Source organism: Aquarana catesbeiana, linkage group LG03 (genome assembly GCF_042186555.1).
Source record: "Aquarana catesbeiana isolate 2022-GZ linkage group LG03, ASM4218655v1, whole genome shotgun sequence".
Classification (NCBI taxonomy): Eukaryota; Metazoa; Chordata; class Amphibia; order Anura; family Ranidae; genus Aquarana; species Aquarana catesbeiana.
Window position 1 is genome coordinate 264,642,642 of NC_133326.1, and position 25,756 is coordinate 264,668,397.

General features: G+C 39.9%; 1 protein-coding gene across 1 annotated transcript in view; it reads right to left on the reverse strand.

Moving 5' to 3' along the window:
* TRHDE (thyrotropin releasing hormone degrading enzyme) overlaps window positions 1-25,756 on the reverse strand; it is a 1,580,966-nt gene that overhangs the window by 569,686 nt on the left and 985,524 nt on the right. The window contains exon 7 of the mRNA XM_073620033.1: window positions 23,910-23,975. Within this exon, the coding sequence (XP_073476134.1) occupies window positions 23,910-23,975 (66 nt within the window). The remainder of the gene's footprint in view (window positions 1-23,909; window positions 23,976-25,756) is intronic.

A 25,756-nucleotide genomic window follows, 5' to 3' on the forward strand; every position in this document is an offset into this window, starting at 1 on the left:
CTGCACCTAAATGAGGAAGGTGCAGATCTGCTGGGAATGAAGATGGCCAAAAAGTTAGAGGGGTTTTTAAACTAGGCGATGGGGGGGAGGGTCCAGAGGGTAGTATTGGGGGCATTAGTGGTAGGTTAACCAAAGCACAAAAACACAAGTTGAGTATAGTAGCAAGTCCTAGTTGCAATCTCGAAACACCCAATACGAGGACAATATGCGACCGGTCTAAACTATGTGGCATGTTCACCAATGCCAGGAGCATGGCGGACAAGATGGGTGAACTAGAGATACTGTTGTACAAGGAGGATTTGGATTTTGTGGGAATTTCAGAGACCTGGTTCAACAGCTCTCATGATTGGCTGGCAAACATTCAAGGGTATACCCTATACCGCAAGGATAGAGAGGGTAAAAAAGGGGGAGGGGTATGCCTATATATCAAGAATAATGTACAAGTGAATGTGAGAGATTACATCACTGAGGGAGCTAGAGAGGAGGTGGAATCCTTATGGGTAGAGCTCCAAAGGGATGAAGCTAAGGGGAAAATAATACTGGGAGTATGCTATAGGCCCCCTAACCTGAGGGTGGAAGTGGAGACGGATCTCCTATCACAAATTGGATTAGCAGCAAGGATGGGAAGTGTTATCATAATGGGGGATTTTAATTATCCAGACATAGACTGGGCGGAGGGAACCGCGCATTCATTTAAGGCTCGCCAGTTCCTTAATGTCTTGCAGGACAATTTTATGGGTCAGATGGTAGACGCACCAACTAGAAATAAAACATTACTGGATCTACTGATTACCAACAATACAGACCTGATCATGGATGTGGAAATACGGGGCAATTTAGGTAACAGCGATCACAGGTCAATTAGTTTCAGTATAAATCACACAAATAGGAAACATGAAGGGAACACAAAGACACTGAATTTCAAAAGAGCCAACTTCCCTAAACTACAAACCTTGCTAAAAGGCGTAAATTGGGATAAAATATTAGGAACAAAGAATACGGAGGAGAGATGGGTTTGCTTTAAGTGCATATTAAATAAGGGCATTAGCCAATGTATCCCATGGGGTAATAAATTTAAAAGAGCGAACAAAAATCCTGGATTGCTTAACTCCAATGTAAAAATGCATATAAAAGCAAAGGAGAAGGCCTTCAAAAAATACAAGGTTGAGGGATCATCCTCAGCATTCAGACTTTATAAAGAATGCAACAAGAAATGTAAGGGTGCAATTAGGACGGCTAAGATAGAACATGAAAGACACATAGCGGAGGAGAGCAAAAAAAATCCCAAGAAATTCTTTAAGTATGTAAACAGTAAAAAAGGGAGGACAGACCATATTGGCCCCATAAAGAATGAGGAAGGACATCTGGTTGCAAAGGATGGGGAGATGGCAAAGGTATTGAATTTATTCTTCTCCTCAGTCTTCACGAGTGAATCGAGGGGCTTCAGTAACCAAAACTGCAGTGTTTATCCTCATGACACAACACAGGAAGCACCTCCATGGTTAACAGAGGAAAGAATTAAAATTAGACTTGAGAAACTTAACATTAATAAATCACCGGGACCAGATGGCTTGCATCCGAGGGTACTTAGGGAACTCAGTCAAGTGATTGCCAGACCGTTGTTCCTAATTTTTACAGACAGTCTATTGACTGGAATGGTACCAGCTGATTGGAGAAAAGCCAATGTAGCACCAATATTTAAAAAGGGCACAAAATACATCCCTGGGAATTACAGACCAGTTAGCCTAACTTCAATAGTATGTAAACTCTTGGAGGGGATGATAAAGGACTATATACAAGATTTTAGTAATAGGAACGATATCATTAGCAGTAATCAGCATGGATTCATGAAGAATCATTTTTGCCAAACCAATCTATTAACCTTCTATGAGGAGGTGAGTTGCCATCTAGATAAAGGAAGGCCCGTAGACGTGGTGTATCTGGATTTTGCAAAAGCATTTGACACAGTTCCCCATAAACGTTTACTGTACAAAATAAGGTCCGTTGGCATGGACCATAGGGTGAGTACATGGATTGAAAACTGGCTACAAGGGCGAGTTCAGAGGGTGGTGATAAATGGGGAGTACTCAGAATGGTCAGGGGTGGGTAGTGGGGTTCCCCAGGGTTCTGTGCTGGGACCAATCCTATTTAATTTGTTTATAAACGACCTGGAGGATGGGATAAACAGTTCAATCTCTGTATTTGCAGACGATACTAAGCTAAGCAGGGCAATAACTTCTCCGCAGGATGTGGAAACCTTGCAAAAAGGCCTGAACAAATTAATGGGGTGGGCGACTACATGGCAAATGAGGTTCAATGTAGAAAAATGTAAAATAATGCATTTGGGTGGCAAAAATATGAATGCAATCTGGGGGGAGAACCTCTGGGGGAATCTAGGATGGAAAAGGACCTGGGGGTCCTAGTAGATGATAGGCTCAGCAATGGCAGGCAATGCCAAGCTGCTGCTAACAAAGCAAACAGAATATTGGCATGCATTAAAAGGGGGATCAACGCAAGAGATAAAACGATAATTCTCCCACTCTACAAGGCTCTGGTCCGACCGCACCTGGAGTATGCTGTCCAGTTCTGGGCACCAGTCCTCAGGAAGGATGTACTGGAAATGGAGCGAGTACAAAGAAGGGCAACAAAGCTAATAAAGGGTCTGGAGGATCTTAGTTATGAGAAAAGGTTGCAAGCACTGAACTTATTCTCTCTGGAGAAGAGACACTTGAGAGGGGATATGATTTCAATTTACAAATACTGTACTGGTGACCCCACAATAGGGATAAAACTTTTTCACAGAAGAGAGTTTAATAAGACTCGTGGCCACTCATTACAATTAGAAGAAAAGAGGTTTAACCTTAAACTACGTAGAGGGTTCTTTACTGCGGTGGTCTCAGCGGGGAGCATTGATAGCTTCAAGAAACTATTAGATAATCACCTGAATGACCGCAACATACAGGGATATACAATGTAATACTGACACATAATCACACACATAGGTTGGACTTGATGGACTTGTGTCTTTTTTCAACCTCACCTACTATGTAACTATGTAACACCTACTATGTAATATATCTTTATTAGGTTGGTCTCTGCGCTATGAGAACACTGTGCAGCGCTCTCCCCGCACAAACAGGGCAGTGCATCTATGCGGCCCAATTAAGAAAGACCCACTTTGTACACTAAGAGGGAAGGGGTTAACTATGTTTTTTTACTACATTTATTGTAAATTACCCTAAAACTACATTTGTTGTAACATTCATCACAGGATAGTATGTCTGCTTTTTTGACACTTACACTGCATTATAAAAATATTTATATTCCAATTGTGGCCATACATTTTACGATTTTATACACAATCATATTTAAAAATCAATAAACCAAATGTAACTCAACAAATGTATACATTTATAGATCTGATCAGAAATACATGTGGAAGATTAAAAAGATAATTTGATGTCTTATGCCGTGTACACACGATCAGAATATTGGTCAGAAAAAGGTATGATGGCTTTTCCGACGGGATTCCGCTCAAGCTTGTCTTGTATACACAGGGTCACACCAAATTCCGACTGTCAAGAACGCGGTGACGTACAACATGTACCATGGGACTAGAAAAAGGAAGTTCAATAGCCAGTGCGCCACCCTTTGGGCTCCTTCTGCTAATCTCATGTTAGCAGAAGTTTGGTGAGAGACGATTCTGGCTTTTCAGCTTTTGTGCTTTTCAGTCCATTACTGCTGTTCAGTTTGTGCTTGTGAGTTTGTACCTGGTTTTCAGTGCGTGTAGTCAGTTCGTATCTCTTTTTCAGAGCGTTCTTGTCTGCTCGTTTCTGATTTTCAGCTCCCTCTTCACAGACCTTGCTGTTCTTCAGTGCGTTCTGTTAGTTCGTTCTGACCATCCGACCGTTTTGAAGCCATGTTGCGGTTATGTGCTCGTCCTAGAGTTCGTGCTATGCGGGGGCTTGGTGTTGGGGTTCTTGCTTTGACCCAAGCCCAGTCCATGAACAGGGTGGGGAGGAGTTCATGGACCAAGAAATGGTTAGTCCAGCGTGACCAATTCTCTCATATGCCTTTGCTGCGTGAGATCCAGGAGAATAATCCTGATGATTTTAGGAATTTTCTCAGGATCACGGACCTTGTTTTTCACCGTCTGTTGGCTTTGCTGTCCCCTTATATTATGAAGCAGGACACCTGCATGTGGCAAGCCATCACTCCGGAGCAGAGGCTAGTTGCCACATTGTGACAAGGAGAAGTCTACAGGACCTCACGTTCTCTACAGGCATCTCCCCCCAGGCTCTGGGGATCATTATCCCAGAGACCTGTTCTGCCATCATTCAGGTCCTGCAGAAGGACTATATTAGGGTAAGTTTTCTCCTTTAACATCACATTCTATGTATTTAATGTATGCTAATGTATTGTATTTCTTTCATCATTCCCTATTTATCATGATTGTAATATGCTGTGAATGTCCCCTTTGTCCTCATGCATGCTGTAAGCTTTAATGCTCATTTTTGTCCTTCATGCATATTTGCCTCCACTAACCTCCCCAGCATGCTATCCTGGGCCCATATACACCTAGCCTAGTCACTTAACAATGTATTTTGTCAGCTCCATGGTAGTGCTTTACCCTAAACACCCCCTAAAATGTGTACAAATGTTATTATTGTCCTAAAATTCAGGCAGAGTGCAAGAGGCTTTTTTTTGGATCCCAAACTCATTTAGAACCCCCCCTAAACTTTTTCCAATGGGCCATCAGAGGGGGGAGGAATCTGATAAGTGGACCTTATCTTTTTGCCTTTAAATACTCCTTAAAATAAATGTTATACTGATGTTGGCCAAGAATATTTGTGTCTAATCTGCTTGCAATGTTATGTGCAAAAGTACTAATTTGTTTTTTTCTGGTTTGACTGCACAGTTTCCTTCAACGCCACAGGAATGGCAGACTGTGGCATCCCAGTTTGCCAAGCTTTGGGACGGCAATAAATATGGCAGAGTACAAACTTAACCACATTGTGTTATCATGCTGCATATTGCATATTGCATACTGCACAACTTTTTAAAGTGAAATGCTCCTAAATATGTAGCCTCAGTTGGGCCTGAGGCCTGACTTCATGAACCAACACTGACGGCCCCTCAAAGCACCCGTGAAGTGCGTCAAAAAAAAGTTGATTATTTTATGGGTAGGGAGGCCATTGCTATGCCAGCAAATTTTTAAATATTTTCAAAATAAAAAAAATGATATGATAAAATCTTGATATTTGATTTACTGCTTGTGTTTCTTTTATCTGTCTCCTAGTACACTTGTGGTGCCAAGTGGTTTTTCCATTATTTAAATAACACCCATTGTCACTGTAAACACCAACTTAATACAAAAATTGGTATTGAGCAGTGAAAGAAGCCACACATTATTGAGTATAAAAACTTTTACTCTGTGCACATGCACATGTGCGTTGTAAAACCTTTTTTTGGTAAAAAAATAACATCTTTTTTTTTTTTACATAGACAGGCATGTTTCAAAACATAACGTTCAACATTGAAAAACTGATGGCAATATCAGACATTACAGTGTTAAAAATGTGTTTATATTGCCTTCATCAGATGGGGTGATGTCACCCCTGTAAAAGCCAAATTTAGAAGATGCACACAAATTGGGAGTCAAAATGGGGATTTCCCTCCTGATCCGATACCTAATGTCAACATGTGCTATCTCCCATAATGGGGGATCAATGGAAGTGTTTTGGGGGATAAACCACTTCCTCTCACCTACTTGAGTTATGAGGAAGGGGTTGCACCCACAAAACACGTACATTGATATCCCCTGATGGCAGATAGCATATGTTGACACACTTGATTTACTAAAGGCAAAAAGACTGTGCACTGTGGAAAGTGCAGTTGCACACGGCAAGAGCAGTTGCTCCAGAGTTTAGTAAATGAGCAGAAGCTCTGCTGACTTTCATCAATCAATCATGTGAAAGCAAAAATGCATTTTTCTTTATTTTTCTTGCATGTGATTTGGTATTCTTTGCAAAGTGAAGCTTTACCTAATTTACTAAGCTCTGGAGAAACTGCACTTGCAGAGTGCAATTGCACTTTCCAAGGAGCACAGTCTATTGGCCTTTAGTAAATCAACCCTACTGTGTGCATCTTCCAAATTTGGCTTTTAAACTTTATTAAAACTTTAGTTACATTTTCTTTAAAAAGAAAAAAAGGTTTATTTTTTGTGTATTTAGATTCTTCCTAGTACATCAGTCATGTTCTTCATTCTTTGTTCGATCTCCTTGGTTTTTTCCTTTATGAAGTCTAAATCCCGACTTCAAAACATGATCTCCTGGATTAGCCTTTGTGCACTGTCAGTGGTGAAATGAGTAGATTGTTCTTCCACAATATGCACATCACCTAAAAGAAAAATACACACCATACATTATAAATATGCAGGCATACATCTATTACCTGAATCTGTGGTGTCAGTGTCACCTGTTGAGGTGACAATTTCAACCACTTCTTCCACCTCTCCTCCCTCCACATCCTGAGGTTGTGTGCTGAGCTCCCCTTCTTTAGTAGGTGGGGGGGGGGGTCCCTGGTGTCCTCATATATCCCAAGTCTTTTCTCCCCTATGGGAATGAAACAAAAGGTACACTTAGCACACCGATATCTGTGGACAGAAATATGAATATGAAACATTGCTTCAAAGTGGGGTACAATTGTCTGTTTGGGCAGAGTTTCAAGCTGAAGACATGATTTATTCCCCTTAACAAAGCTGGAATATTTACCTTTTTTGGACAAGTTTCACACATGGAGACACCCCAAGTATCCACTGGAGCACCTGTGTGGGACACCCTAAAAAGTTTGTTCTTGTGTCCCACACTAGTGCTCCTGAGTCCAGATGTGTAAACAGCTGCTGAGTGTCCTCTCCTTACATTACACTCAATCAAATTTGCATTTCATTCTAGTTACAAACACATCTAGACAACAATGTCCTAAACTTCTTTTAATACAAATTAGCATGACCAAATGTAGTTAACCCTGTATCTGCCAAAAAACATCATATTTATTTGGCGAACGAACGGTGTTTACTGGGAACAATTACTGTTCCCACGAGCCTGAAAGTTGCCTTTTTAAACTCTACAACAGTAAAGAAAAACACATGGCGCAGCATGCAAGTAATAATAATAATCGGAACACACGACAACTACTTACTTTTTAGAAGCATTTTCTTAATTCTTCTGTACTGATCCTGCTCCCTCAATTTCAGATCTGACCAGCGTTTCCTCAATTGCTCCTTGGATCGTTGTACCTCAAAATTCCTGTGCAGACTCTTCACATCTTTAGTCATGATCTTGGCCTCCCATCATAGTCAGCCCTCTTCAAGATGTCCACCATCTCCACCATCTCTACAAAGGCCATATTTGAGACCTTAAATCTTCTCCTCCGGGATTGGGTTTTGGTCTCCGTGCTTTCTTTCTCCTCATTACTGCTATTATGCACCTGCTGTGTCTCCGCCATGTTCATCTCCCACTGTGCCGAAAGAGAAGGGGCAGGGAATATTATAGAAAGAACGTCAGGGGCGGGCAACGCGGGCGGAGTTTCACGCATGCGCAGTTTATATAAAGCTAACATGCGTGTGTTGTGCCTATGTTCTGTGTGCGGAGGAAGGAGGAGCGGATGCGCTGAACTTTATAATGAAGGTAACATTTTAACTTGGGACATCAGTGACCTATATTAAATCTAGATTGAGGCCTATATTGGGCTAAGATTAGGAGAGTTTAGCCTGCTATTAGTGTTTTTGTCTTGTGTTTTGTCTTGCAGCAATTACGAAACAATTCAAAGACCCTGAATTCATGGGCCAGTTCATAGACAAATACAGGGGTATGAGAAATTTGTGGGAAGTTAAAAACCCCTTATATCGCAATAAACCAGCTAGGAAGGCATCGCTGGAGAAACTGCTGCAATTTGTGAAGATGCAGGTCCCCGACGCAGACATCGAGTTTGTGGATAAGGAAATTGGTAGCTTGAGAAGCACGTATAGGAAGGAGCTTAATAAGGTCGAGGCTTCCATGAGGTCAGGAGCAGCAGCAGAGGATGTGTATGTACCCAGTCTGTGGTACTAGAAAAGGATGTGGTTTCTGGAAGACCAGATGGAAGCCAGGGAATCACTTTCTACGCTTCCATCCAGGCTTTCCTCAACCCCTCCCTCAACCCCAGATGAGGCTTCCGAGGACCAAACTGGGCCTGCCATCCTGGAAGAAGTTAAGGAGCCCAGCTGGAGCCAGGTATAGTATTTTTTAACATATTTATTGTCTGAAAATTATTGTTAACTAGATGTTATTATTGATAACAAATGAATGATTTACAAAAAGTGTTTTACATATCAATAGACAGTAGGGGCCAAAAATGATTATGACAAGAAGGAAAAATGCTGGGCTCAGAATGATAGTCTTTTCTATTTGTTAACATTCAAAAAATTGTTAGTGATTGATGAACCAAAAACTAAAACTATGTCCCTTTTTCATACACAGGAAGACCTCAGTCAGGATGAGGCTCTGGAATGTGGCACACAGGAGGAGGCGGGGTAAGTGTCAGCCAGGAAGTGGCGGGGCCCTGTAGGTGCCTGTAGGACCCAATCCCAGGTGCCTCCCCTTCGCCTTACAACAAAAAGGGCCAGGAAGGCGAGTAACATGGAGGAGGCAGCACTGGGCCTCATTAAGGAGGCTAATGCGGCCCTGAAAATACCCCCCAATGCTGAAGAGGCCTATGGCTGCTATGTAGCTGCCAAATTGCAGCAAATGGAGGAGGGCCAACGCTTCATGTGTGAGAATCTAATTTTTCACGCCCTTCAGAAAGGGGTTGAGGGGCCAAATTAGTGAGAACATGCACTTATGTGCACTCGCCAATCCTCCTCCTCCTCCTGCCACAAGTCCACCTCCAGAGCCACAGCCTCCAAGGAAGGCTGCAGGGAAGGCTGCAGGGAAGCGTGGAGGGAAGGCTGCAGTGAAGACAAGAAAGTGATGGCCTGGGTTCAGTCTAGTCTGACAGAAGACACAGCCTGTTGTGATACCATAGCCTGGGGACATATATGTCATCTGCTGCTGTTCCTGATCTCTGCGAGTCCTGGACCAGATTATTCTCCCTTAAATATGGACTTCTCAGGCTACCAATTTTAATTTACAAAGAGTTGATGTGTGCCCTGGGGTACAAAGGCTTCGCAAATTCAAGCAGTTTCTCTAGCGTTGCCTTCCTCTTTATTTTGTTATTATGAGCCAGAATAAATGGAGATTTTTTATATGAAAATACTTGCCTGTGGGTTTTCTTCAAAAAGGACAGTTTGTGAGTAGGCAGGTACATTTCAAAAATAAAATGTCAAATTAACAAGGGGCACCAACACAAACAAACCTCCTTGAGCTTTATAAAAATACAAGATAATAATGTTGTTGTGGGAACTTGACACACCGAAAAAAAAAAAATTATGGAGATCACTAGAAACTAATTTAAAAATAATCCAAAAAACAGGAGATCTTGATTATAAATAAAAAAAAGATGACTATAAAAATTATTATAAACATTATTATGGAGATCTGGCTTAAAAACAAAAAAAGATTATTCATGAGATCACGAGAAATAACAAAGAAATCAGTTTGTCATAACTGTGTGAATATCAGCAGCAAAACAACTTCATTATTCTAGCATTATAAAGAACAAAAGAATGCGCTGCATTAAAAGATCCAATAATTTGCAGCGTGACAAATGTGCTATCTCCATTACGAATGCTAGTTTTACCAGACCGATCGCTTCCATCTCGTACTTGATTCTGAGCATGCGTGATTTCTTGAGCGTCGGAATTGTATACAGACGATCACATTTTTGAAAGGGAACTTTTTCCCACCGAAAAATAGAGAACCTGCTCTCAATCTTTTACTGGCTGGAATTCCGCCAGCAAAAGTCCGATGGAGCATACACACAGTCGCATTTTCCGACCAAAACCTCTCATCTGAGTTTTGCTGGTGGCGTTTCCGATCGTGTGTATGGGCATTATATGCTTAATGATCATAGCAAATCATCTACTGATATTTTTTCATCCAGACCGATCAGAATAATTTTGATAATTGTTCAGTTTGCACGATATTGATCGGTTAAACAGTAGGTGTCTTTCGAATAATTCATAGATCTGATAATATTATCTGATTCCGTGAAGAACAGACAAAAGTTAGGGTTAGCCTTAAAGGCAAACCGTTGATGTTTGCTATAATGAACACATTTATCCCCATTGTGACTACATTTTTGGCAGTTTTATATCAAGATCATAAAAGATAGTGAACAGAGGCCAAGCAAGTGACTGATGGCTAAAATGACTTCACAGTTTTATCCTCCTCTGTAATCAGTAGAGATGATATTTATTACAGTGTGATTTTATTCAGTAATACAAAGAAGTCCAAAGGAACAGCAAATCTTAACAAATATTCCTTATACAGCAACTATTTTTCTGTCGCCCAACTGTTCTCCTATTTCATTGCTGCAAAAGATATACTGTAGGAGCTCACGGAAAGCCCCACACAATACATCTTTTGTGAGACTCCCTTTTAAGCCAGTAGAATGCTTAACCCTTCTCAGCCTCATCCATATGTGCATTCCAACTTTCTAATGTAAAAACATTTCTATCAAAAACAAATTTAAAAAAAGTAATTTTGTAACCTTTAGTATTAGCTTTGCATTCAGCTGTATTCAGAAGCAATAACTTGGTGTATTACTGAAACGACCATTTAGTCCACTGTCACAATGCTAATTTGAAAAAAGGACCCCACCACCTCAAATTGGGTTTTAAACTCTATGGGGTTTATGCATCAAAAGCAAAAAGGCTGTCCACTATGCAAGGGAAGATGCACTTTATAAGGGAGATTAGTGAATGTGTTGAAATTTCACTTTAAAAGAATACCCAATAGTGGGCAAAGAAAAAAAATATTTTTGCTTGCACATGACTGGATGATGGAAGTCAGTACAGCTTCATTGTATTCACTAAGCTCTAGGGAAAATTCCCTTACAAAGTGAACAGTCTATTTACCTTTAGTAAATCAAACCCTGGGCCTCAAGGTGTTAAATGTAGTTTATACATAGTGGGCACTGTGCCTTTAGAGGATCACTTTTTGTTAAACCCCACCCCACAGAGCTGACCCACTTTTTAAAAATGAAACATAAATATCCCAGTGTGCATAGACAGCTACAGTTTATATACAGTTGTGCTCATAAGTTTACATACCCTGGCAGAATTTATGATTTCTTGGCCATTTCTTCAGAAAATATGAATAACAAAAAAACTTTTCTTTCACTTATGGTTAGTGTTTGGCTGAAGCCATGTATTATCAATCAACTGTGTTTACTCTTTTTAAATCTTAGTGACAACAGAAACTACCCAAAATGACCCTGATCAAAAGTTGAATACCCCAGTTCTTAATACCATGTATTGCCCCCTTTAACATCAATGACAGCTTGAAGTCTTTTGTGGTATTTGTGGATAAGACTCTTTATCTTCTCAGATGGTAAAGCTGCCCATTCCTCTTGGCAAAAAGGCTTCAGTTCCTGGACATTCTTGGGCTGTCTTGCATGAACTGCACATTTGAGATGTCCCCAGAGTGGCTCAATGATATTGAGGTCAGGAGACTGAGATGGCCACTCCAGAACCTTCACTTTATTCTGCTGTAGCCAATGGCAGGTCAACTTGGTCTTGTGTTTTGGATCATTGTTATGTTGAAATGTCCAAGTACGTCCCATGTGAAGCTTCCTGGCTGAAAAATGCAAATATTCCTCCAGTATTTTTCGATAACATACTGCATTCATCTTGCCATCAATTTTGACCAATTTTCTGTGCCTTTGTAGCTCACACATACCCAAAACATCAGCGGTCCACCTCCGTGTTTCACAGTAGGTATGGCGTACCTTTCATCACGGGCCTTGTTGACTCCCCTCCAAATGTAGCATTTATGGTTGTGGCCAAAAAAGCTCAATGTTGGTATCATCACTCCAAATGACTTTGTGCCAGAAGGTTTGAGGCTTGTCTCTGTGCTGTTTGGCGTATTGTAAGCGGGATACTTTGTGGCATAGTAGTGGCTTCCTTCTGGCGACTCGACCATGCAGCCCATCTTTCAAGTGCCTCCTTATTGTGAATCTTGAAACAGCCACAACATGTTTTCAGAGAGTCCTGTATTTCACCTGAAGTTATTTGTGGGTTTTTCTTTGCATCCCAAACTATTTTCCTGGCAGTTGTGGCTGAAACTGTAATTGGTCTACCTGACCATGGTTTGGTTTCAACAGAACCCCTCATTTTCCATTTCTTGATTAGAGTTTGAACACTGCTGATTGACATTCTCAATTCCTTTGATATCTTTTTATATCCCTTTCCTGTTTTATACAGTTCATCTACCTTTTTCCTGCAGATCCTTTGGCAAATCTTTTGCTTTCCCCATGACTCAGAATCCAGAAACGTCAGTGCAGCACCAGATGAAAGATGCAAGGGTCTGTCAGGAGTCCAGAAACTCATTGACCTTTTATACACACACACTAATTACAAGCAAACAGATCATAGGTGAGGATGGTTACCTTAAATGGCCATTCAAACCCTTTTGTGTCAACTTGTGTGCTTGTTATCAGGCCAAAATCACCAGAGTATGTAAACTTTTGATCATGGTCATTTGGGTAGTTTCTGTTGTCATTATGATTTAAAAAGAGTAAACACTAACCATGAGTGAAAGAAATTTGTTTTTGTGTTATTGTTCATATTCTCTGAAAAATGGCCAATAAATCATAAATTCTGCCAGGGTATGTAAACTTATGAGCACAACAACTGTGTGTATATATAGATATATCTATATATATCTATATCTAGATATAGATATATATCTAGATATAGATATATATCTATATATATCTATATATATATAGATATATATACACTTACTGTATTTATATATTCTTCTACAGTTCCTTACAACATTTCACAATTCTAAGCTACTTATGGCCAGTGTTCAGAGAATATTTATTAAATTATGAAAGCTCTAGAATGTTTCATCTAGAAACAACTAAAAGGCTAAAGAAATTGTACACCTGGTTTACAAAACATTTTTATGAATATGGAAGAATGGCATTTAAAATGGCAGACACATATTTAGAGGTAGATTTTAAATGCTTAAATCAATGTATGTGAAATATGTTGTAAAGTGCTAATTGCTCTTTAGCAATAAACTGGTAATATAACATAGGCCCAATGGAAGTTTGAAAACAAAGAACAAGCCCATCTGAGAAGAAAATCATGCCTGTATATAGTGGCAGAATGTAAACAAATGCATCGTATATGGTAACTTGTCATCCTTTGTGTGTGCAGATGCTGAAGGGCAGGCACAACATAACTCTTCATTTCTCCCAACAATCTTAAAGTAGAGCAGTCATGCACAAAATAATTTTGGGTGTTTGTTTTTGATTCATGGCAGTACATCCAATCTAAAATCTATATGGCCAGTCACAGAGCTACTGGACCCTAGGGCAAGTTCGAGAGGGGTAAGGACATGCATAGTGTTCCATGGCATTTTGCTGAATTCCATAAACAGTCCACAATTGGCCTAATAGTTTGGGTCATCGAACAAATCCCGAAAACACTGACAGAAGCTGAATGTTTTAAGAAACTATGCACCAGAGAGACCTTCTGGATATACAACTTCGCTGTTCTCTCACCAGGTGGCCTAAACTAGGGTATCAAGATTGTTACTGTATTATAATAATTTCTAAATTAATTTCTTTTGATGGGTTATTTGTTTTTAATATTATTTTAGTTATTTCCATCACAGGTTCCTATATTTCATTTCTATCTTATATATGGGGGTGGAGGGTTCGTAATCCAGTGAGTATGCAGTAATCTGACCATGACTATAGATGATACTATACATCATCAATTGGACTAGCCCCATTTCAAATTTGCATTAATTCTTTTCTACTATATCCCTTTCTATTACCCCTTTCCTCCCCCCCTCCCCACACTCTTTCTCCTCCCTTCACCCCCGAACCCCCCAGATAACTTTTCTCTCTCTCCCCCTCCCCCTCCTTTTCCCCCTTTTTTTCCCTCCCCCTTTTTCTAATTAACCCCCTGGATTGTCCCCACATATCTTTCTTTCCCCTTCCAGTATAAGCATATACTTATTTGCCCCTCTCTGTGCTATTTAACCTAACCTATTTAACACATATACATTTGCCCAAAAAGTTTTTTCCCAAATGTATTGTATTATTATTATTATTATTATTCAGGATTTATATAGCGCCAACAGTTTATGCAGCGCTTTACAATATAAAAGGGAGACAATACAGTTATAATACAATACAATAGGATTAAGAGGGCCCTGCTCAGAAGAGCTTACAATCTAATAGGGTGGGGCAGGTGGTACAAAAGGTTGAAACTGTGGGGAATGAGCTGGTGGAAGTGGTAGGAGATTAGTTGGAGACGTGATAGGCTTTCCTGAAGAGATGAGTTTTCAGGGATTGCCTGAAGGCAGCAAGAGTAGGGGATAGCCGGATAGATGGAGGTAGCGAGTTCCAGAGGATGGGAGAGGCTCTGGAGAAATCCTGGAGACGAGCATGGGAGGAGGAGATGAGAGAGCTTGAAAGCAGGAGGTCTTGAGAAGAGCGGAGAGGTCAATTTGGGTGATATTTGGAGACAAGATTAGTGATGTAGCTTGGGGCAGAGTTGTGAATGGCTTTGTATGTTGTGGTTAGAATTTTGAATTTAATTCGCTGGGTGATTGGGAGCCAGTGTAGGGATTGGAGTAGAGGGTTGGCAGACACTGAGTGGTTGGTAAGGTGGATAAGTCTGGCAGCAGCATTCATGATAGACTGAAGAGGGGATAGCCTATGGAGCGGTAGGCCAATGAGAAGGGAGTTGCAATAGTCAAGGCGAGAGATAACAAGGGAGTGAATGAGGAACTTGGTGGTTTCATTTGTTAAAAAAGGGCGAATTTTAGAGATGTTACGGAGGTGAATTCTACAAACTTTTGACAGCGATTGGATTTGAGGCTGAAATGACAAGTCAGAGTCTAGGATTACACCTAGTACCCTGGCGTGAGGGGAGGGACTGATGGTTGCATTGTTGATTTTGATGGAAAAGTCATGGAGGGGGGCACGGGCGGGGGGGAATATTAATAGCTCAGTTTTAGAGAGATTTAGTTTAAGGAAGTGGTGCGACATCCATGCTGATATGTCAGTTAGTAAGTTAGTAATGCGAGAGGAGACTGAAGGAGTGAGGTGAGGAGTAGACAGATAGATTTGGGTGTCATCAGCATATAAGTGGTATTGGAAGCCGTGGGTAGTTATTAAGTGACCAAGGGAGGAGGTGTAGATAGAGAAGAGAAGGGGTCCAAGAACCGAGCCTTGGGGGACCCCCACAGAAAGGGGCAATGGAGAGGAGGAGACAGAGTTGTAGGTGACACTGAAGGAGCACTGTGATAAATAGCCAGAGAACCAGGATAAAGCAGAATCTCGGAGGCCAAGGGAATGTAGTTTATTGAGAAGGAGCGGGTGGTCAACAGTATCAAAGGCCGCAGAGAGGTCAAGTAGTAGGAGTATGGAGTACTGGCTGTTGGTTTTAGCAGTTAGTAAATCGTTAGTGAGTTTTAGTAAGGTAGTTTCCGTGGAGTGCTGCGAGCGAAAGCCAGACTGTAAGGGGTCAAGAAGGTTATTTTCATTGAGATAGGAGCTAAGACGGTTGTACACTAAGCGTTCTAGAAGTTTAGAGGTGAATGGGAGTAATGAGATGGGTCTTAAGTTGTTCAGGTCGGTAGGGTCCAGTGAGGGCTTTTTAAGAATGGGAGTGATCTGTGCATGTTTTAGAGGGGAGGGGAAAATGCCACTAGAAAGGGAGAGATTGAAGATGTGGGTGAGGGAGCATAGGACAGAAGAAGAGGGTGACCGTAGTAGTTGTGAGGGAACAGGATCCAAGGGACAATTGGTTAGGTGGGCATCCGAGAAAATTTTTGTAACCTCTTCCGTAGTAGCCAATTCAAAAGAGGAGAGTGTTGAATGTGCTGCTGGGCAAGGTATGATGGGTGGGGAAGACGTACGCACAGTGAAGATGTCCTCATGAATTGCATCAATCTTGTCTTTGAAGTGATTGGCAATCTCTTGGGCAGTGAGTGAGTTAGTGGGTAGAGGGGGTGGTGGACGAAGCAGAGAGTTAAAGGTTGAGAAGAGCCGACGGGGACTGGATGACAAGGAATTAATAAGAGAGACAAAGTAGGCTTGTTTGGCAGCATGGAGGCATGAATTGTATTTTAGAAGGGCAGATTTATATAGGGTGAAGTCTTGCAGGCATTTGGTTTTACGCCACAGTCGTTCAAGAGCACGGCAATGTCTCTTGAGATTTCTAGTGTTGTCAGTTTGCCAGGGTTGTAACGGTCGGGGCCTAATTCTGCGTGTGGTTAGAGGAGCAAGTGCATCTAGTGATGATGAGAGTGAACTGTTGTAGACAGAAGTGGCCAGGTCAGGACAGGACAGGGGAGAGATTATGTCATATAGGTGGTCAGTAGCAGAATAGAGAAGAGAAGGGTTAAAGTGGTGAAGGTTTCTACAAGTAATTGTTTGCTGCTTGGAGGGATGGGTGGTTGGAGGCAAGGATACAGTGAAAGTAATGAGGTTGTGATCAGATAGAGGAAAGGGGGTGTTGGTGAGGTTGCCAGGGTTGCAGAGATGGGAGAATACAAGGTCAAGGGTATTACCATTGGAGTGAGTGGAAGTATGTGTCCATTGGGTTAGGTCAAAAGATGAGGTTAAGTTGAGAAGTTTAGCTGTAGTTGGGCTGTTAACATTGACAGGAATGTTAAAGTCACCAAGAATAATGGTGGGTATTTCAGAGGAGAGAAAGTAGGGTAGCCAGGCAGCAAAGTCATCAATGAAGCGCGATACCGGTCCTGGAGGCCTATAAATTGCTGCAATCCTCAGAGAAATGGGAGAAAACAGACGAATACAGTGCATCTCGAAAGAAGAGAGGGATAGAGAGGAAGGGACAGGAAGGACTTGGAAGGTGCTTTGTGGGGACAGAGGAAGCCAACTCCACCTCCTTTCTGTCTGTTGGGTCTGGAGGAGTGAGTCCAATGGAGACCACCATGGGAGAGGGCAGCAGGAGAAGCCGAGTCAAAATTTTGCAGCCAGGTTTCTGTTATGGCGAGTATGTTCAAGCCATGAGAGATGAAGAGGTCATGTACAGATGTTAGCTTGTTACAGATGAAGCGGGCGTTCCAAAGGGCACATGAGATTGGTGGGGTGCTTTGAGGAAGCAGGGGGATAGAAATTAAACTGTGTGGATTGCGGTGGTTGCCAGAGGGGGAGGGGTATTGGATATGTGGCTTGCATTTGGAAAATGGCGGACCAGGATTAGGAGAAATGTCACCTGAGACTAGGAGAAGGAGGAGGGTGAGGAAGGCAAGGTGGGAGTGGGATGTGCATGAGCGCACGTGTCTAGTGGCCCTGGTGTTTATGTCAGCATGTGGGTGCAGCAACTGCAGGAGATGATGGGTGCCATAGTAGGGAGAGGGTAGGAGTGAGGGTGATATGTGCATGCTGCTGGGAAGAGAGGAGGGGTAGAGTAAAGATAATTTGAGGATAGAAGACACCAATGTGAGAAGGAAGAGAATAAGGAGCATGTTAGTGGATAGAGAGTGGGAAACTAACCTAATATAAAAAAAATTTCAAAGGTGGTTTGCTTGTCGTCTTGCAGAGTGGAGCAGAGTTCCTGTTGTTCATGCAGCTTTAGTTATCTTGCTTTCATTAAACTGCGTCGGTGAAACTGCGCATCACTCGTGACAGAGCCACTCAGGAAAGAGCCATGATGTCTGCGCCATGCCCCTGTCTGCGCCACCCTATAAGCTGCCATAAATTTATAGAGAGACTAAGCTGGGATGCATTTCTCAGTTGGTCATTATTGGGTCTGATGTGAGACACCTGAATATGGGGAGGAGATGGCCAGGGCCAGGCCAGCTACAGACACAGGCTAGGGTCGTAAAGCTAATTACCTCTCTTGATCACTCAAGCCACATGGAGTTAATAATCAATCACCAGTAATATTGCTATTGCAGTGTGTTTGTTATAGAGCTAGCAGTAAATAAGGAAGTTTAAAGATATGGCAGCAGGAGACAATTACCAAAAATATTAATAGCAGACTCAGCAAAGTCAGTTCAGTAGGGATGTACAGTTGGATAGGAGACAATTACCAAAAATATTAATAGCAGAAAAAATATAACCTGTATATAACCTTATATTCTTAACTTATATATATTTTTATGTACTGTGTGCATTGTTTTATATATATATATATATATATATATATATATATATATATATATATATATATATATATATATATACACAGTATCTCACAAAAGTGAGTACACCCCTCACATTTTTGTAAATATTTTATTATATCTTTTTCATGTAACAACACAGAAGAAATGACACTTTGCTACAATGTAAAGTAGTGAGTGTACAGCTTGTATAACAGTGTAAATTTGCTGTCCCCTCAAAATAACTTAACACACAGACATTAATGTCTAAACCGCTGGCAATAAAAGTGAGTACAGTGTCCAGATTGGGCCCAAAGTGTCAATATTTTGTGTGGCCACCATTATTTTCCAGCACTGTCTTAACCCTCTTGGGCATGGAGTTCACCAGAGCTTCACAGGTTCCCACTGGAGTCCTCTTTCACTCCTCCAAGACAACATCACATAGCTGGTAGATGTTAGAGACCTTGCACTCCTCCACCTTCCGTTTGAGTATGCCCCACAGATGCTCAATAGGGTTTAGGTCTGGAGACATGCTTGGCCAGTCTATCACCTTTACCCTCAACTTCTTTAGCAAGGCAGTGGTTGCCTTGGAGGTGTGTTTGGGGTTGTTACCATGTTGGAATACTGCCCTGTGGCCCAGTCTCCGAAGGGAGGGGATCATGCTCTGCTTCAGTATGTCACAGTACATGTTGGAATTCATGGTTCCCTTAATGAACTTTAGCACCCCAGTGCCGACAACACTCATGCAGCTCCAGTCCATGACACTCTCAATACCATGCTTGACTGTAGGCAAGACACACTTGTCTTTGTACTCCTCACCTGGTTGCCGCCACACAGGCTTGACACCATCTGAACCAAATAAGTTTATCTTGCTCTCATCAGACCACAGGACATGGTTCCAGTAATCTATGCCCTTAGTCTGCTTGTCTTCAGCAAACTGTTTGTGGGCTTTCTTGTGCACCATCTTTAGAAGAAGCTTCCTTCTGAGATGACAGCCATGCAGACCAATTTGATGCAGTGTGCAGCGTATAGTCTGACAGGCTGAACCCCCACCCCTTCAACATTTGCAGTAATGCTGGCAGTACTCATATGTCTCTTTACCAAAGATAACCTCTGGATATGACACTGAGCACGTGCACTCAACTTCTTTGGTCGACCATGGCGAGGCCTTTTCTGAGTGGAACCTGTCCTGTTAAACCGCTGTATGGTCTTGGCCACTGTGCTGTAGCTGAGTTTCAGGGTCTTGACAATCTTCTTATAGCCTAGGCCATCTTTATGTAAAACAACAATTTTATTTTTCAGATCCTCAGAGAGTTCCTTGCCATGAGGTGCCATGTTGAACTTCCAGTGACCAGTATGACAGAGTGAGAGCGATAACACCAAATTTAACACACCTGTTCCTCATTCACACCTGAGACCTTGTAACACTAACAAGTCGCATGACACCAGGGAAAATGGCTAATTGGGCCCAATTTGGACATTTTCACTTAGGGGTGTACTCACTTTTGTCGCCAGCGGTTTAGGCATTAAAGGCTGTGTGTTGAGTTATTTTGAGGGAACAGAAAATTTACACTGTTATACAAGCTGTACACTTACTACTTTACATTGTAGCAAAGTGTCATCTCTTCAGTGTTAAGAGATGGCTGCACCATCTTTAATGCATCTTTTAGGGTGTGCCTCCAAAATATCTTGCTTGTCATTTCGTCAGTGTTGGCATATGAAAAGATATAATAAAATTTAAAATTAAAATTGAGGGGTGTACTCACTTTTGTGAGATATTGTCTATATATGTATATGTATGTATATATATATATATATATATATATATATATATATATATATATATATATATATTTTTTTTTTTTTAGTTTCTAATTAATTAATTTTTAATGCAATTACTTGGCATATTCAGTATATGTATACATGTATATAATAATATCAGTCCATTTTGGGCACATTCCTTTCACATTTTTTTTTTACGAATAAGTTTTTACCCAATATCATCATTCATTATTAAAATACAATGTACATGTATATAATGTATCACGTATGGTATAAGACCCACTCCAGATGAAATCCCACTCTTTTAATAATGTTTTTTTTTTCGCATTAATTATCTAACACTTAATTTTTCTTTGCTTATTAATTAATCATGGTATGCTGAATCTTTAGTTTGTTTTCTCTGTCCGCTGCTGTAATTATGTATTGCCATCCCCTCCAATCAGTCTCCTTGTTACATGTATTTTCTCTATCCCCGCCCCTTGTTACATCGCATAAATACTACAATTGGACTCTCCACTGTTATGCCTGAAAGAGGAGCATGGCTATCCCAACATCCATAGCACGCTGGCTCTGAACTGCGCCGCATGTTAGTGACATCACACCCCGGCACCGCACTGTTTGCCTTCGAAGCCTCATTCTGGATTTCTCCCGCACAGCCGTTTTCCACCATTGTGGACACCAGAGGGGTAAAACGAAGCTGCAGCGTGGCTCGATACCGGCTCTGGTGCTGTAATGTCCCAATTCCTTCCGGATTCTACCCCCACCGAGTGGACTTTTTACTACTAAACCACTACTACACACTCTCTCTGAGATTTCAAATGCTGCACCTGGGCAGCACCTAGAGGACTTGCTGTGACTTGTAGATCTACACCATCCGAACTGATGTCTGATGTGCTGCATCCTCCAAGTTTGAAGTGGAATGACTGCAACCTGTAATCTCACCTCATCAGCCCAGAGATGTGCCTTAACTCAACTTTACTTTCTTCCATGTGATTGGATATTGTTTTTATAATAAATTGTTATTTGATATTTACTCAGAGGCGCCCCTTTCCCTGTATTTCTCCTAGTTTTACTGGAACTTTCTTCTGGTCTCCATGGTGGCAGCCCTGACAGACTCACCTATTTTCTCCCCCATATTTGCCATCGGACTATTATGGACTACATGCTGTCATTTTGAGGTATCTGAGCATTGTGCCTTTCTACTTGTCAAAAATGTATTATTTTTGTATTATAGTAAGTACAAAGAATAATATGGCATAAGAACAGACCCAGAGATGGGCCTCATTGCCGCATCTGCCAGAGATCCTATTTCTCTTTATATAACAGTTTGAAACAAGTTTTTTCCACAGTAAAAATTATGTCATTTTTTTTTCTGTCATTGTATCAGTTGAATTTTATTCAGCTTTTAGACATTACCCCGTTTTGCAGTATCATTTTTATCATCACATTTTTCTGTTTCCAACGAGAAGTGACAGATCACATTAAATACATTATTCACAGGTAAAAAGGATACTCAAAAAACAATACATGAACAGCTGACACTCTGCTAAACGTTATTGTTCTTTCAGCTTTAGCTCATTTCAAAATACAAATCATCATACAAGATGTTATTTAGTCAGATGCAGGTGCTGTTAAACTTAACCCAACTCAAGTTTTCATTGCAGTGCATGCATTCATGGTTTATACATACACAACTCTGTGTCTGGAAAAGGTACCATTTTCACAGATTTTCCCCATCTAGCAAATGCAACACAAATTGTGTGCTACAATCAAATTAAACACTGTAAAAAAAGCTTTTCAATTGTAATTTTAACCTTTCATAGCATTGGAGACAGGAATACTCTATGGGACTTAGTGTAACATTACAACGGAACTTAGCTACTTGGTGTCTATAAAAGCTTTAATTAGCTTAGCTTATCAGAGATTCTTATTGCCACTGCCCCCTTTGGGATATATCTAATAAGCAGATTTATACAGCAATCGCAACAATGTATTCTAGGGGATTACCACTAGCAGTTCAAAAAGAGCCATGGCAAATCCTATTAAAATTATATAATCAAGCTAGTCCACTTTGATTCTGAGCAGGCCTTATCCATGATTGATATAACTATGACTTTCTTTTGTTTATTTTTACATTTCAGTGCATTTAAGGGCTAAAGCAGGGGTGCTAAAATGTGACCTGATCTCGAATGCAGTTTATTTAAAATTCAAAATGAAAAGCTAACAGTGAACAGATAAGATTGATTGCTCTCTCTATCTTAGCATAATTGTATTTCAGGTGAACATCAATTTACTTTAAGGGACATTTCTAAGTAGCATGCCGCATTATAAATTATTCATCATCCATGGCTGCCTCTAAAATGATTTCCCCAAAACAGATTTCAAGAGAATAAATGACTTTCATTGTTTTTGTTTATTTTTAATGTTCTCTCTGTTTGTCTTTAAATTGGTTAAGGTGGATGTGTTAGGTATGAAAAATTGTCACATAACCATCACAAGAAACGTATTTTACTTCTATTGTTCACAGAGCAAAATATAATATCAACTGGAATAATATCAATATAAACACACAAAAAAGTGTAATGCATTCTTTGCTGGGATTATGTTTAAAAACAATTTTACCTGCAAAATACACTGACATGTAAAGGTCAAATGATGCACTTAAAGGAAAATGATGGCGTATTTTCATTGCCTTAATTTGATTTTTGTCATGATTTTTAGATTCTTACTTGCTGTTGAACAGTTTTAGTCTAGAATTACATATGCCAATTTTAAAATGTCCCCTTTAGTGTTCATCTCTGTATCAGTGAATAGAGCTACTATCCCTTATTAAGGGTTACTGAGATAAGCTCAGTTACACTAATAGAGAGGCTATTGATTTATTTCAAGTAAACTTGCACTGACAGAGAAGGAGCAGTGAAGCACACTGATTTAAAGACTACACATAAAAAAAACACTCATCAACAAGCTTTTTGCTTTAAGCTAATTACACTGACATGTATATCTAAAACCTATACAATGAATATAGTTTTACGTGAAATACACTGTAAAGCAGTGAACATTAATATCAACAAAGTGCAATAAGCAGTGAGGTTGAGCAAGTACAGTGACCCAGAGCATCCAGACGTCTACTAGAGTTGCCCTTTATGGCATACAGATGCAGAAGTTGCAGTAACTGGAGTTCGGCATATGGCTGCTTTCTTAAAAACAATAACTCCAAAATGTTGCACTCCTTTTGTTTTAGAATGTATTTAGCTGGTTTAAAATAAATAAAGCCATTTAGGATCTGAGCACAGATATATCTCTGTATCTTCGGTTCTAATACATAGTACAGGTCAGTGATTAAAAGAGCAAGGATTTTTGAAGTGGCTGTATAATTATTTAATAAAAACAAGTTGTTATGCTCTATGTGCTGTAAGCCCCTTGTATTTTTTATTTATTTTTTTGTTTGTTTCTGGTGTTCCTGCAGTCATATTTTTTCTTTCTTTTTACATTTGCAAAATTTTAATAGGAAATAGCATACATTCTTTTCATAAAGTTCATTTCTATAAGTGATTACTAAAAATGTTCATTAAAACTTTTTCTTTTTTTTAATATGTGAAATCACTGGAATTCACATTAAAAAAATCTGTTTCATTTTTTTAAGTGAAGGAGTTGGGATTATTATACTTCATATTGCAGGCAATTTTAATTTTGAAGGTTTTCAAATATCTTGAAGTCTGCATTTTAAGTTAACCAAAATCCAACAAGAAAAATAGTTTTTATTTTAACCAACTGCTGTTGTGCAGACTAATGCCAAACAATACTTTTAGGTAAGTTACTTACTTGCAAGCCTCGCTGAAATACTTTATGGCCCATAAAGTTTGCCAACATTCGAATTAAGGCCGCCCCCTGTAGATAAAATATATAAATTAGTAGTTGAAACACAATAAGCAATTATTTTATGAAAACATGAATACTGAGCCTTGAAATTAAAATGCTCTTTTCAGTAAATTGGTATGAATGCTCTACACCACAATAAAATAAAATCTTTACAGAGTGCTACTTTGGATTACATGCATCTTGCTAGTTTTTTTTTTTAAATTCCTATTGAAGAGTTGTTATATAGTTTAAATGTCGCTTTAAATTTTAGCATAAAGGCACGTTTAATGTTAGTAACACATAGGGGCATATTTAAAAAGCAGTGAATGTGACATTCTCCAAATATTCACTGAAGGTGTAATTTAAAACACATGCAGGAGAAGGATATACCTACAGTGAATGTTTGGTAAATGTCCAATGTAATGCTTTATAAATACACCTTATATGGACACCTAGTTAAAAAAAAAATCTATAGAGGTTGATTTACAAGGAATAGAGACAAGGAAAGTGGATCTTCACTTTAGAAAGTAAATGTTAGTGAATTAAGTAAAGCTGTGTTTACTTTGAATAACCAAATATGCCAGCAAAAATCTTGTTTTCCCTCACACATAATTTGGTATACAAAGCCAATACAGCTTTATCTTATTGCCTTACATTTACTTTACAAGTAAAAATACACTTTCCAAAGTTAACATTAACTGAACTAGGTGAACAGCAATCATTTGTTTAGTAAATTACATTACCCTCTTTAAAAGTGACTCTATAAGGCCCTAAAAAATGCTGCTGAAAGTTCTCATAAGAGAAAAAGTTGTACACTCACTTTTTTGGCAGCCCATTTCTCTGACCTTCCTTGTTTTTCAGTGCTGTAGTCTTAATCAGTCTCTTCAGCATTTGACATATTTGTCAGATGTCTGTGACCCTTAACACACTATATGGTTACATCATCTGACTCCTACAGAATGTTACTACAGGACTAAGCAGATTATGAAGATTGCTGCTTTAGAGGTTCCTTAACCAATGTAACATAATGATTATTTCTTTTAATTACATTATTATGACTTTAGAGCTAAATATTTACTACTGCAGTTTAAATGCTTTAATATCCTATTCTTGACTAAAGTTTTGCAATGATATAAAGAACACAATTATCCTCTATTACCCTATGGGACCTGATAATGAATACTAGGCTGTGCCATCACTTCAACCCTTTCATCAACTTTTCATTCCTGCTATGAGTCTCTTCCGTGCAGGCACTTACCCCCCTTGGCACCACATCCAATATTTAAGACTTGAGTCAAGCATGTCTATGGTTAGGGAGATCATCACAGGTGCAAGCAAGAGAAAATGCTATAGCATTGGACTTAGGGTTATATATAAGTTAGTGATTGAGGCACACAGAGCTAGAAGGATAATGGAAATGGTGGACAGAAACAGAAAATCCACTTGGGAATTGTACAAATGATGTTCAAATACTTCTGTATAAGCAGTGTGAAATGTCATGCTTACTCTGCTGGATATATTCCTCTGAATTCTCTTTTTTTTTCAAAAGGCATATTTCTTTAACATAAATGTAAACCTAATAACTAATATCTCAACAGCCTAAGAATCCTGCCATGAAGGTCCTTGTTCAGGCCCTTCATGTTATGCAGGTCCTTGTTCAGGCCCTTCATGTTATGCAGTGACAACTGTCTCTTAAAGCTGGCCATACATGGATGGAAAGTTGACCAGTTCATAGGGGACCAACTAAATTTCAATCTATGCGTGTCCGCCCCCGCTTGACAGAAGTTGATCGTCAGATTGACTTCTGTCAA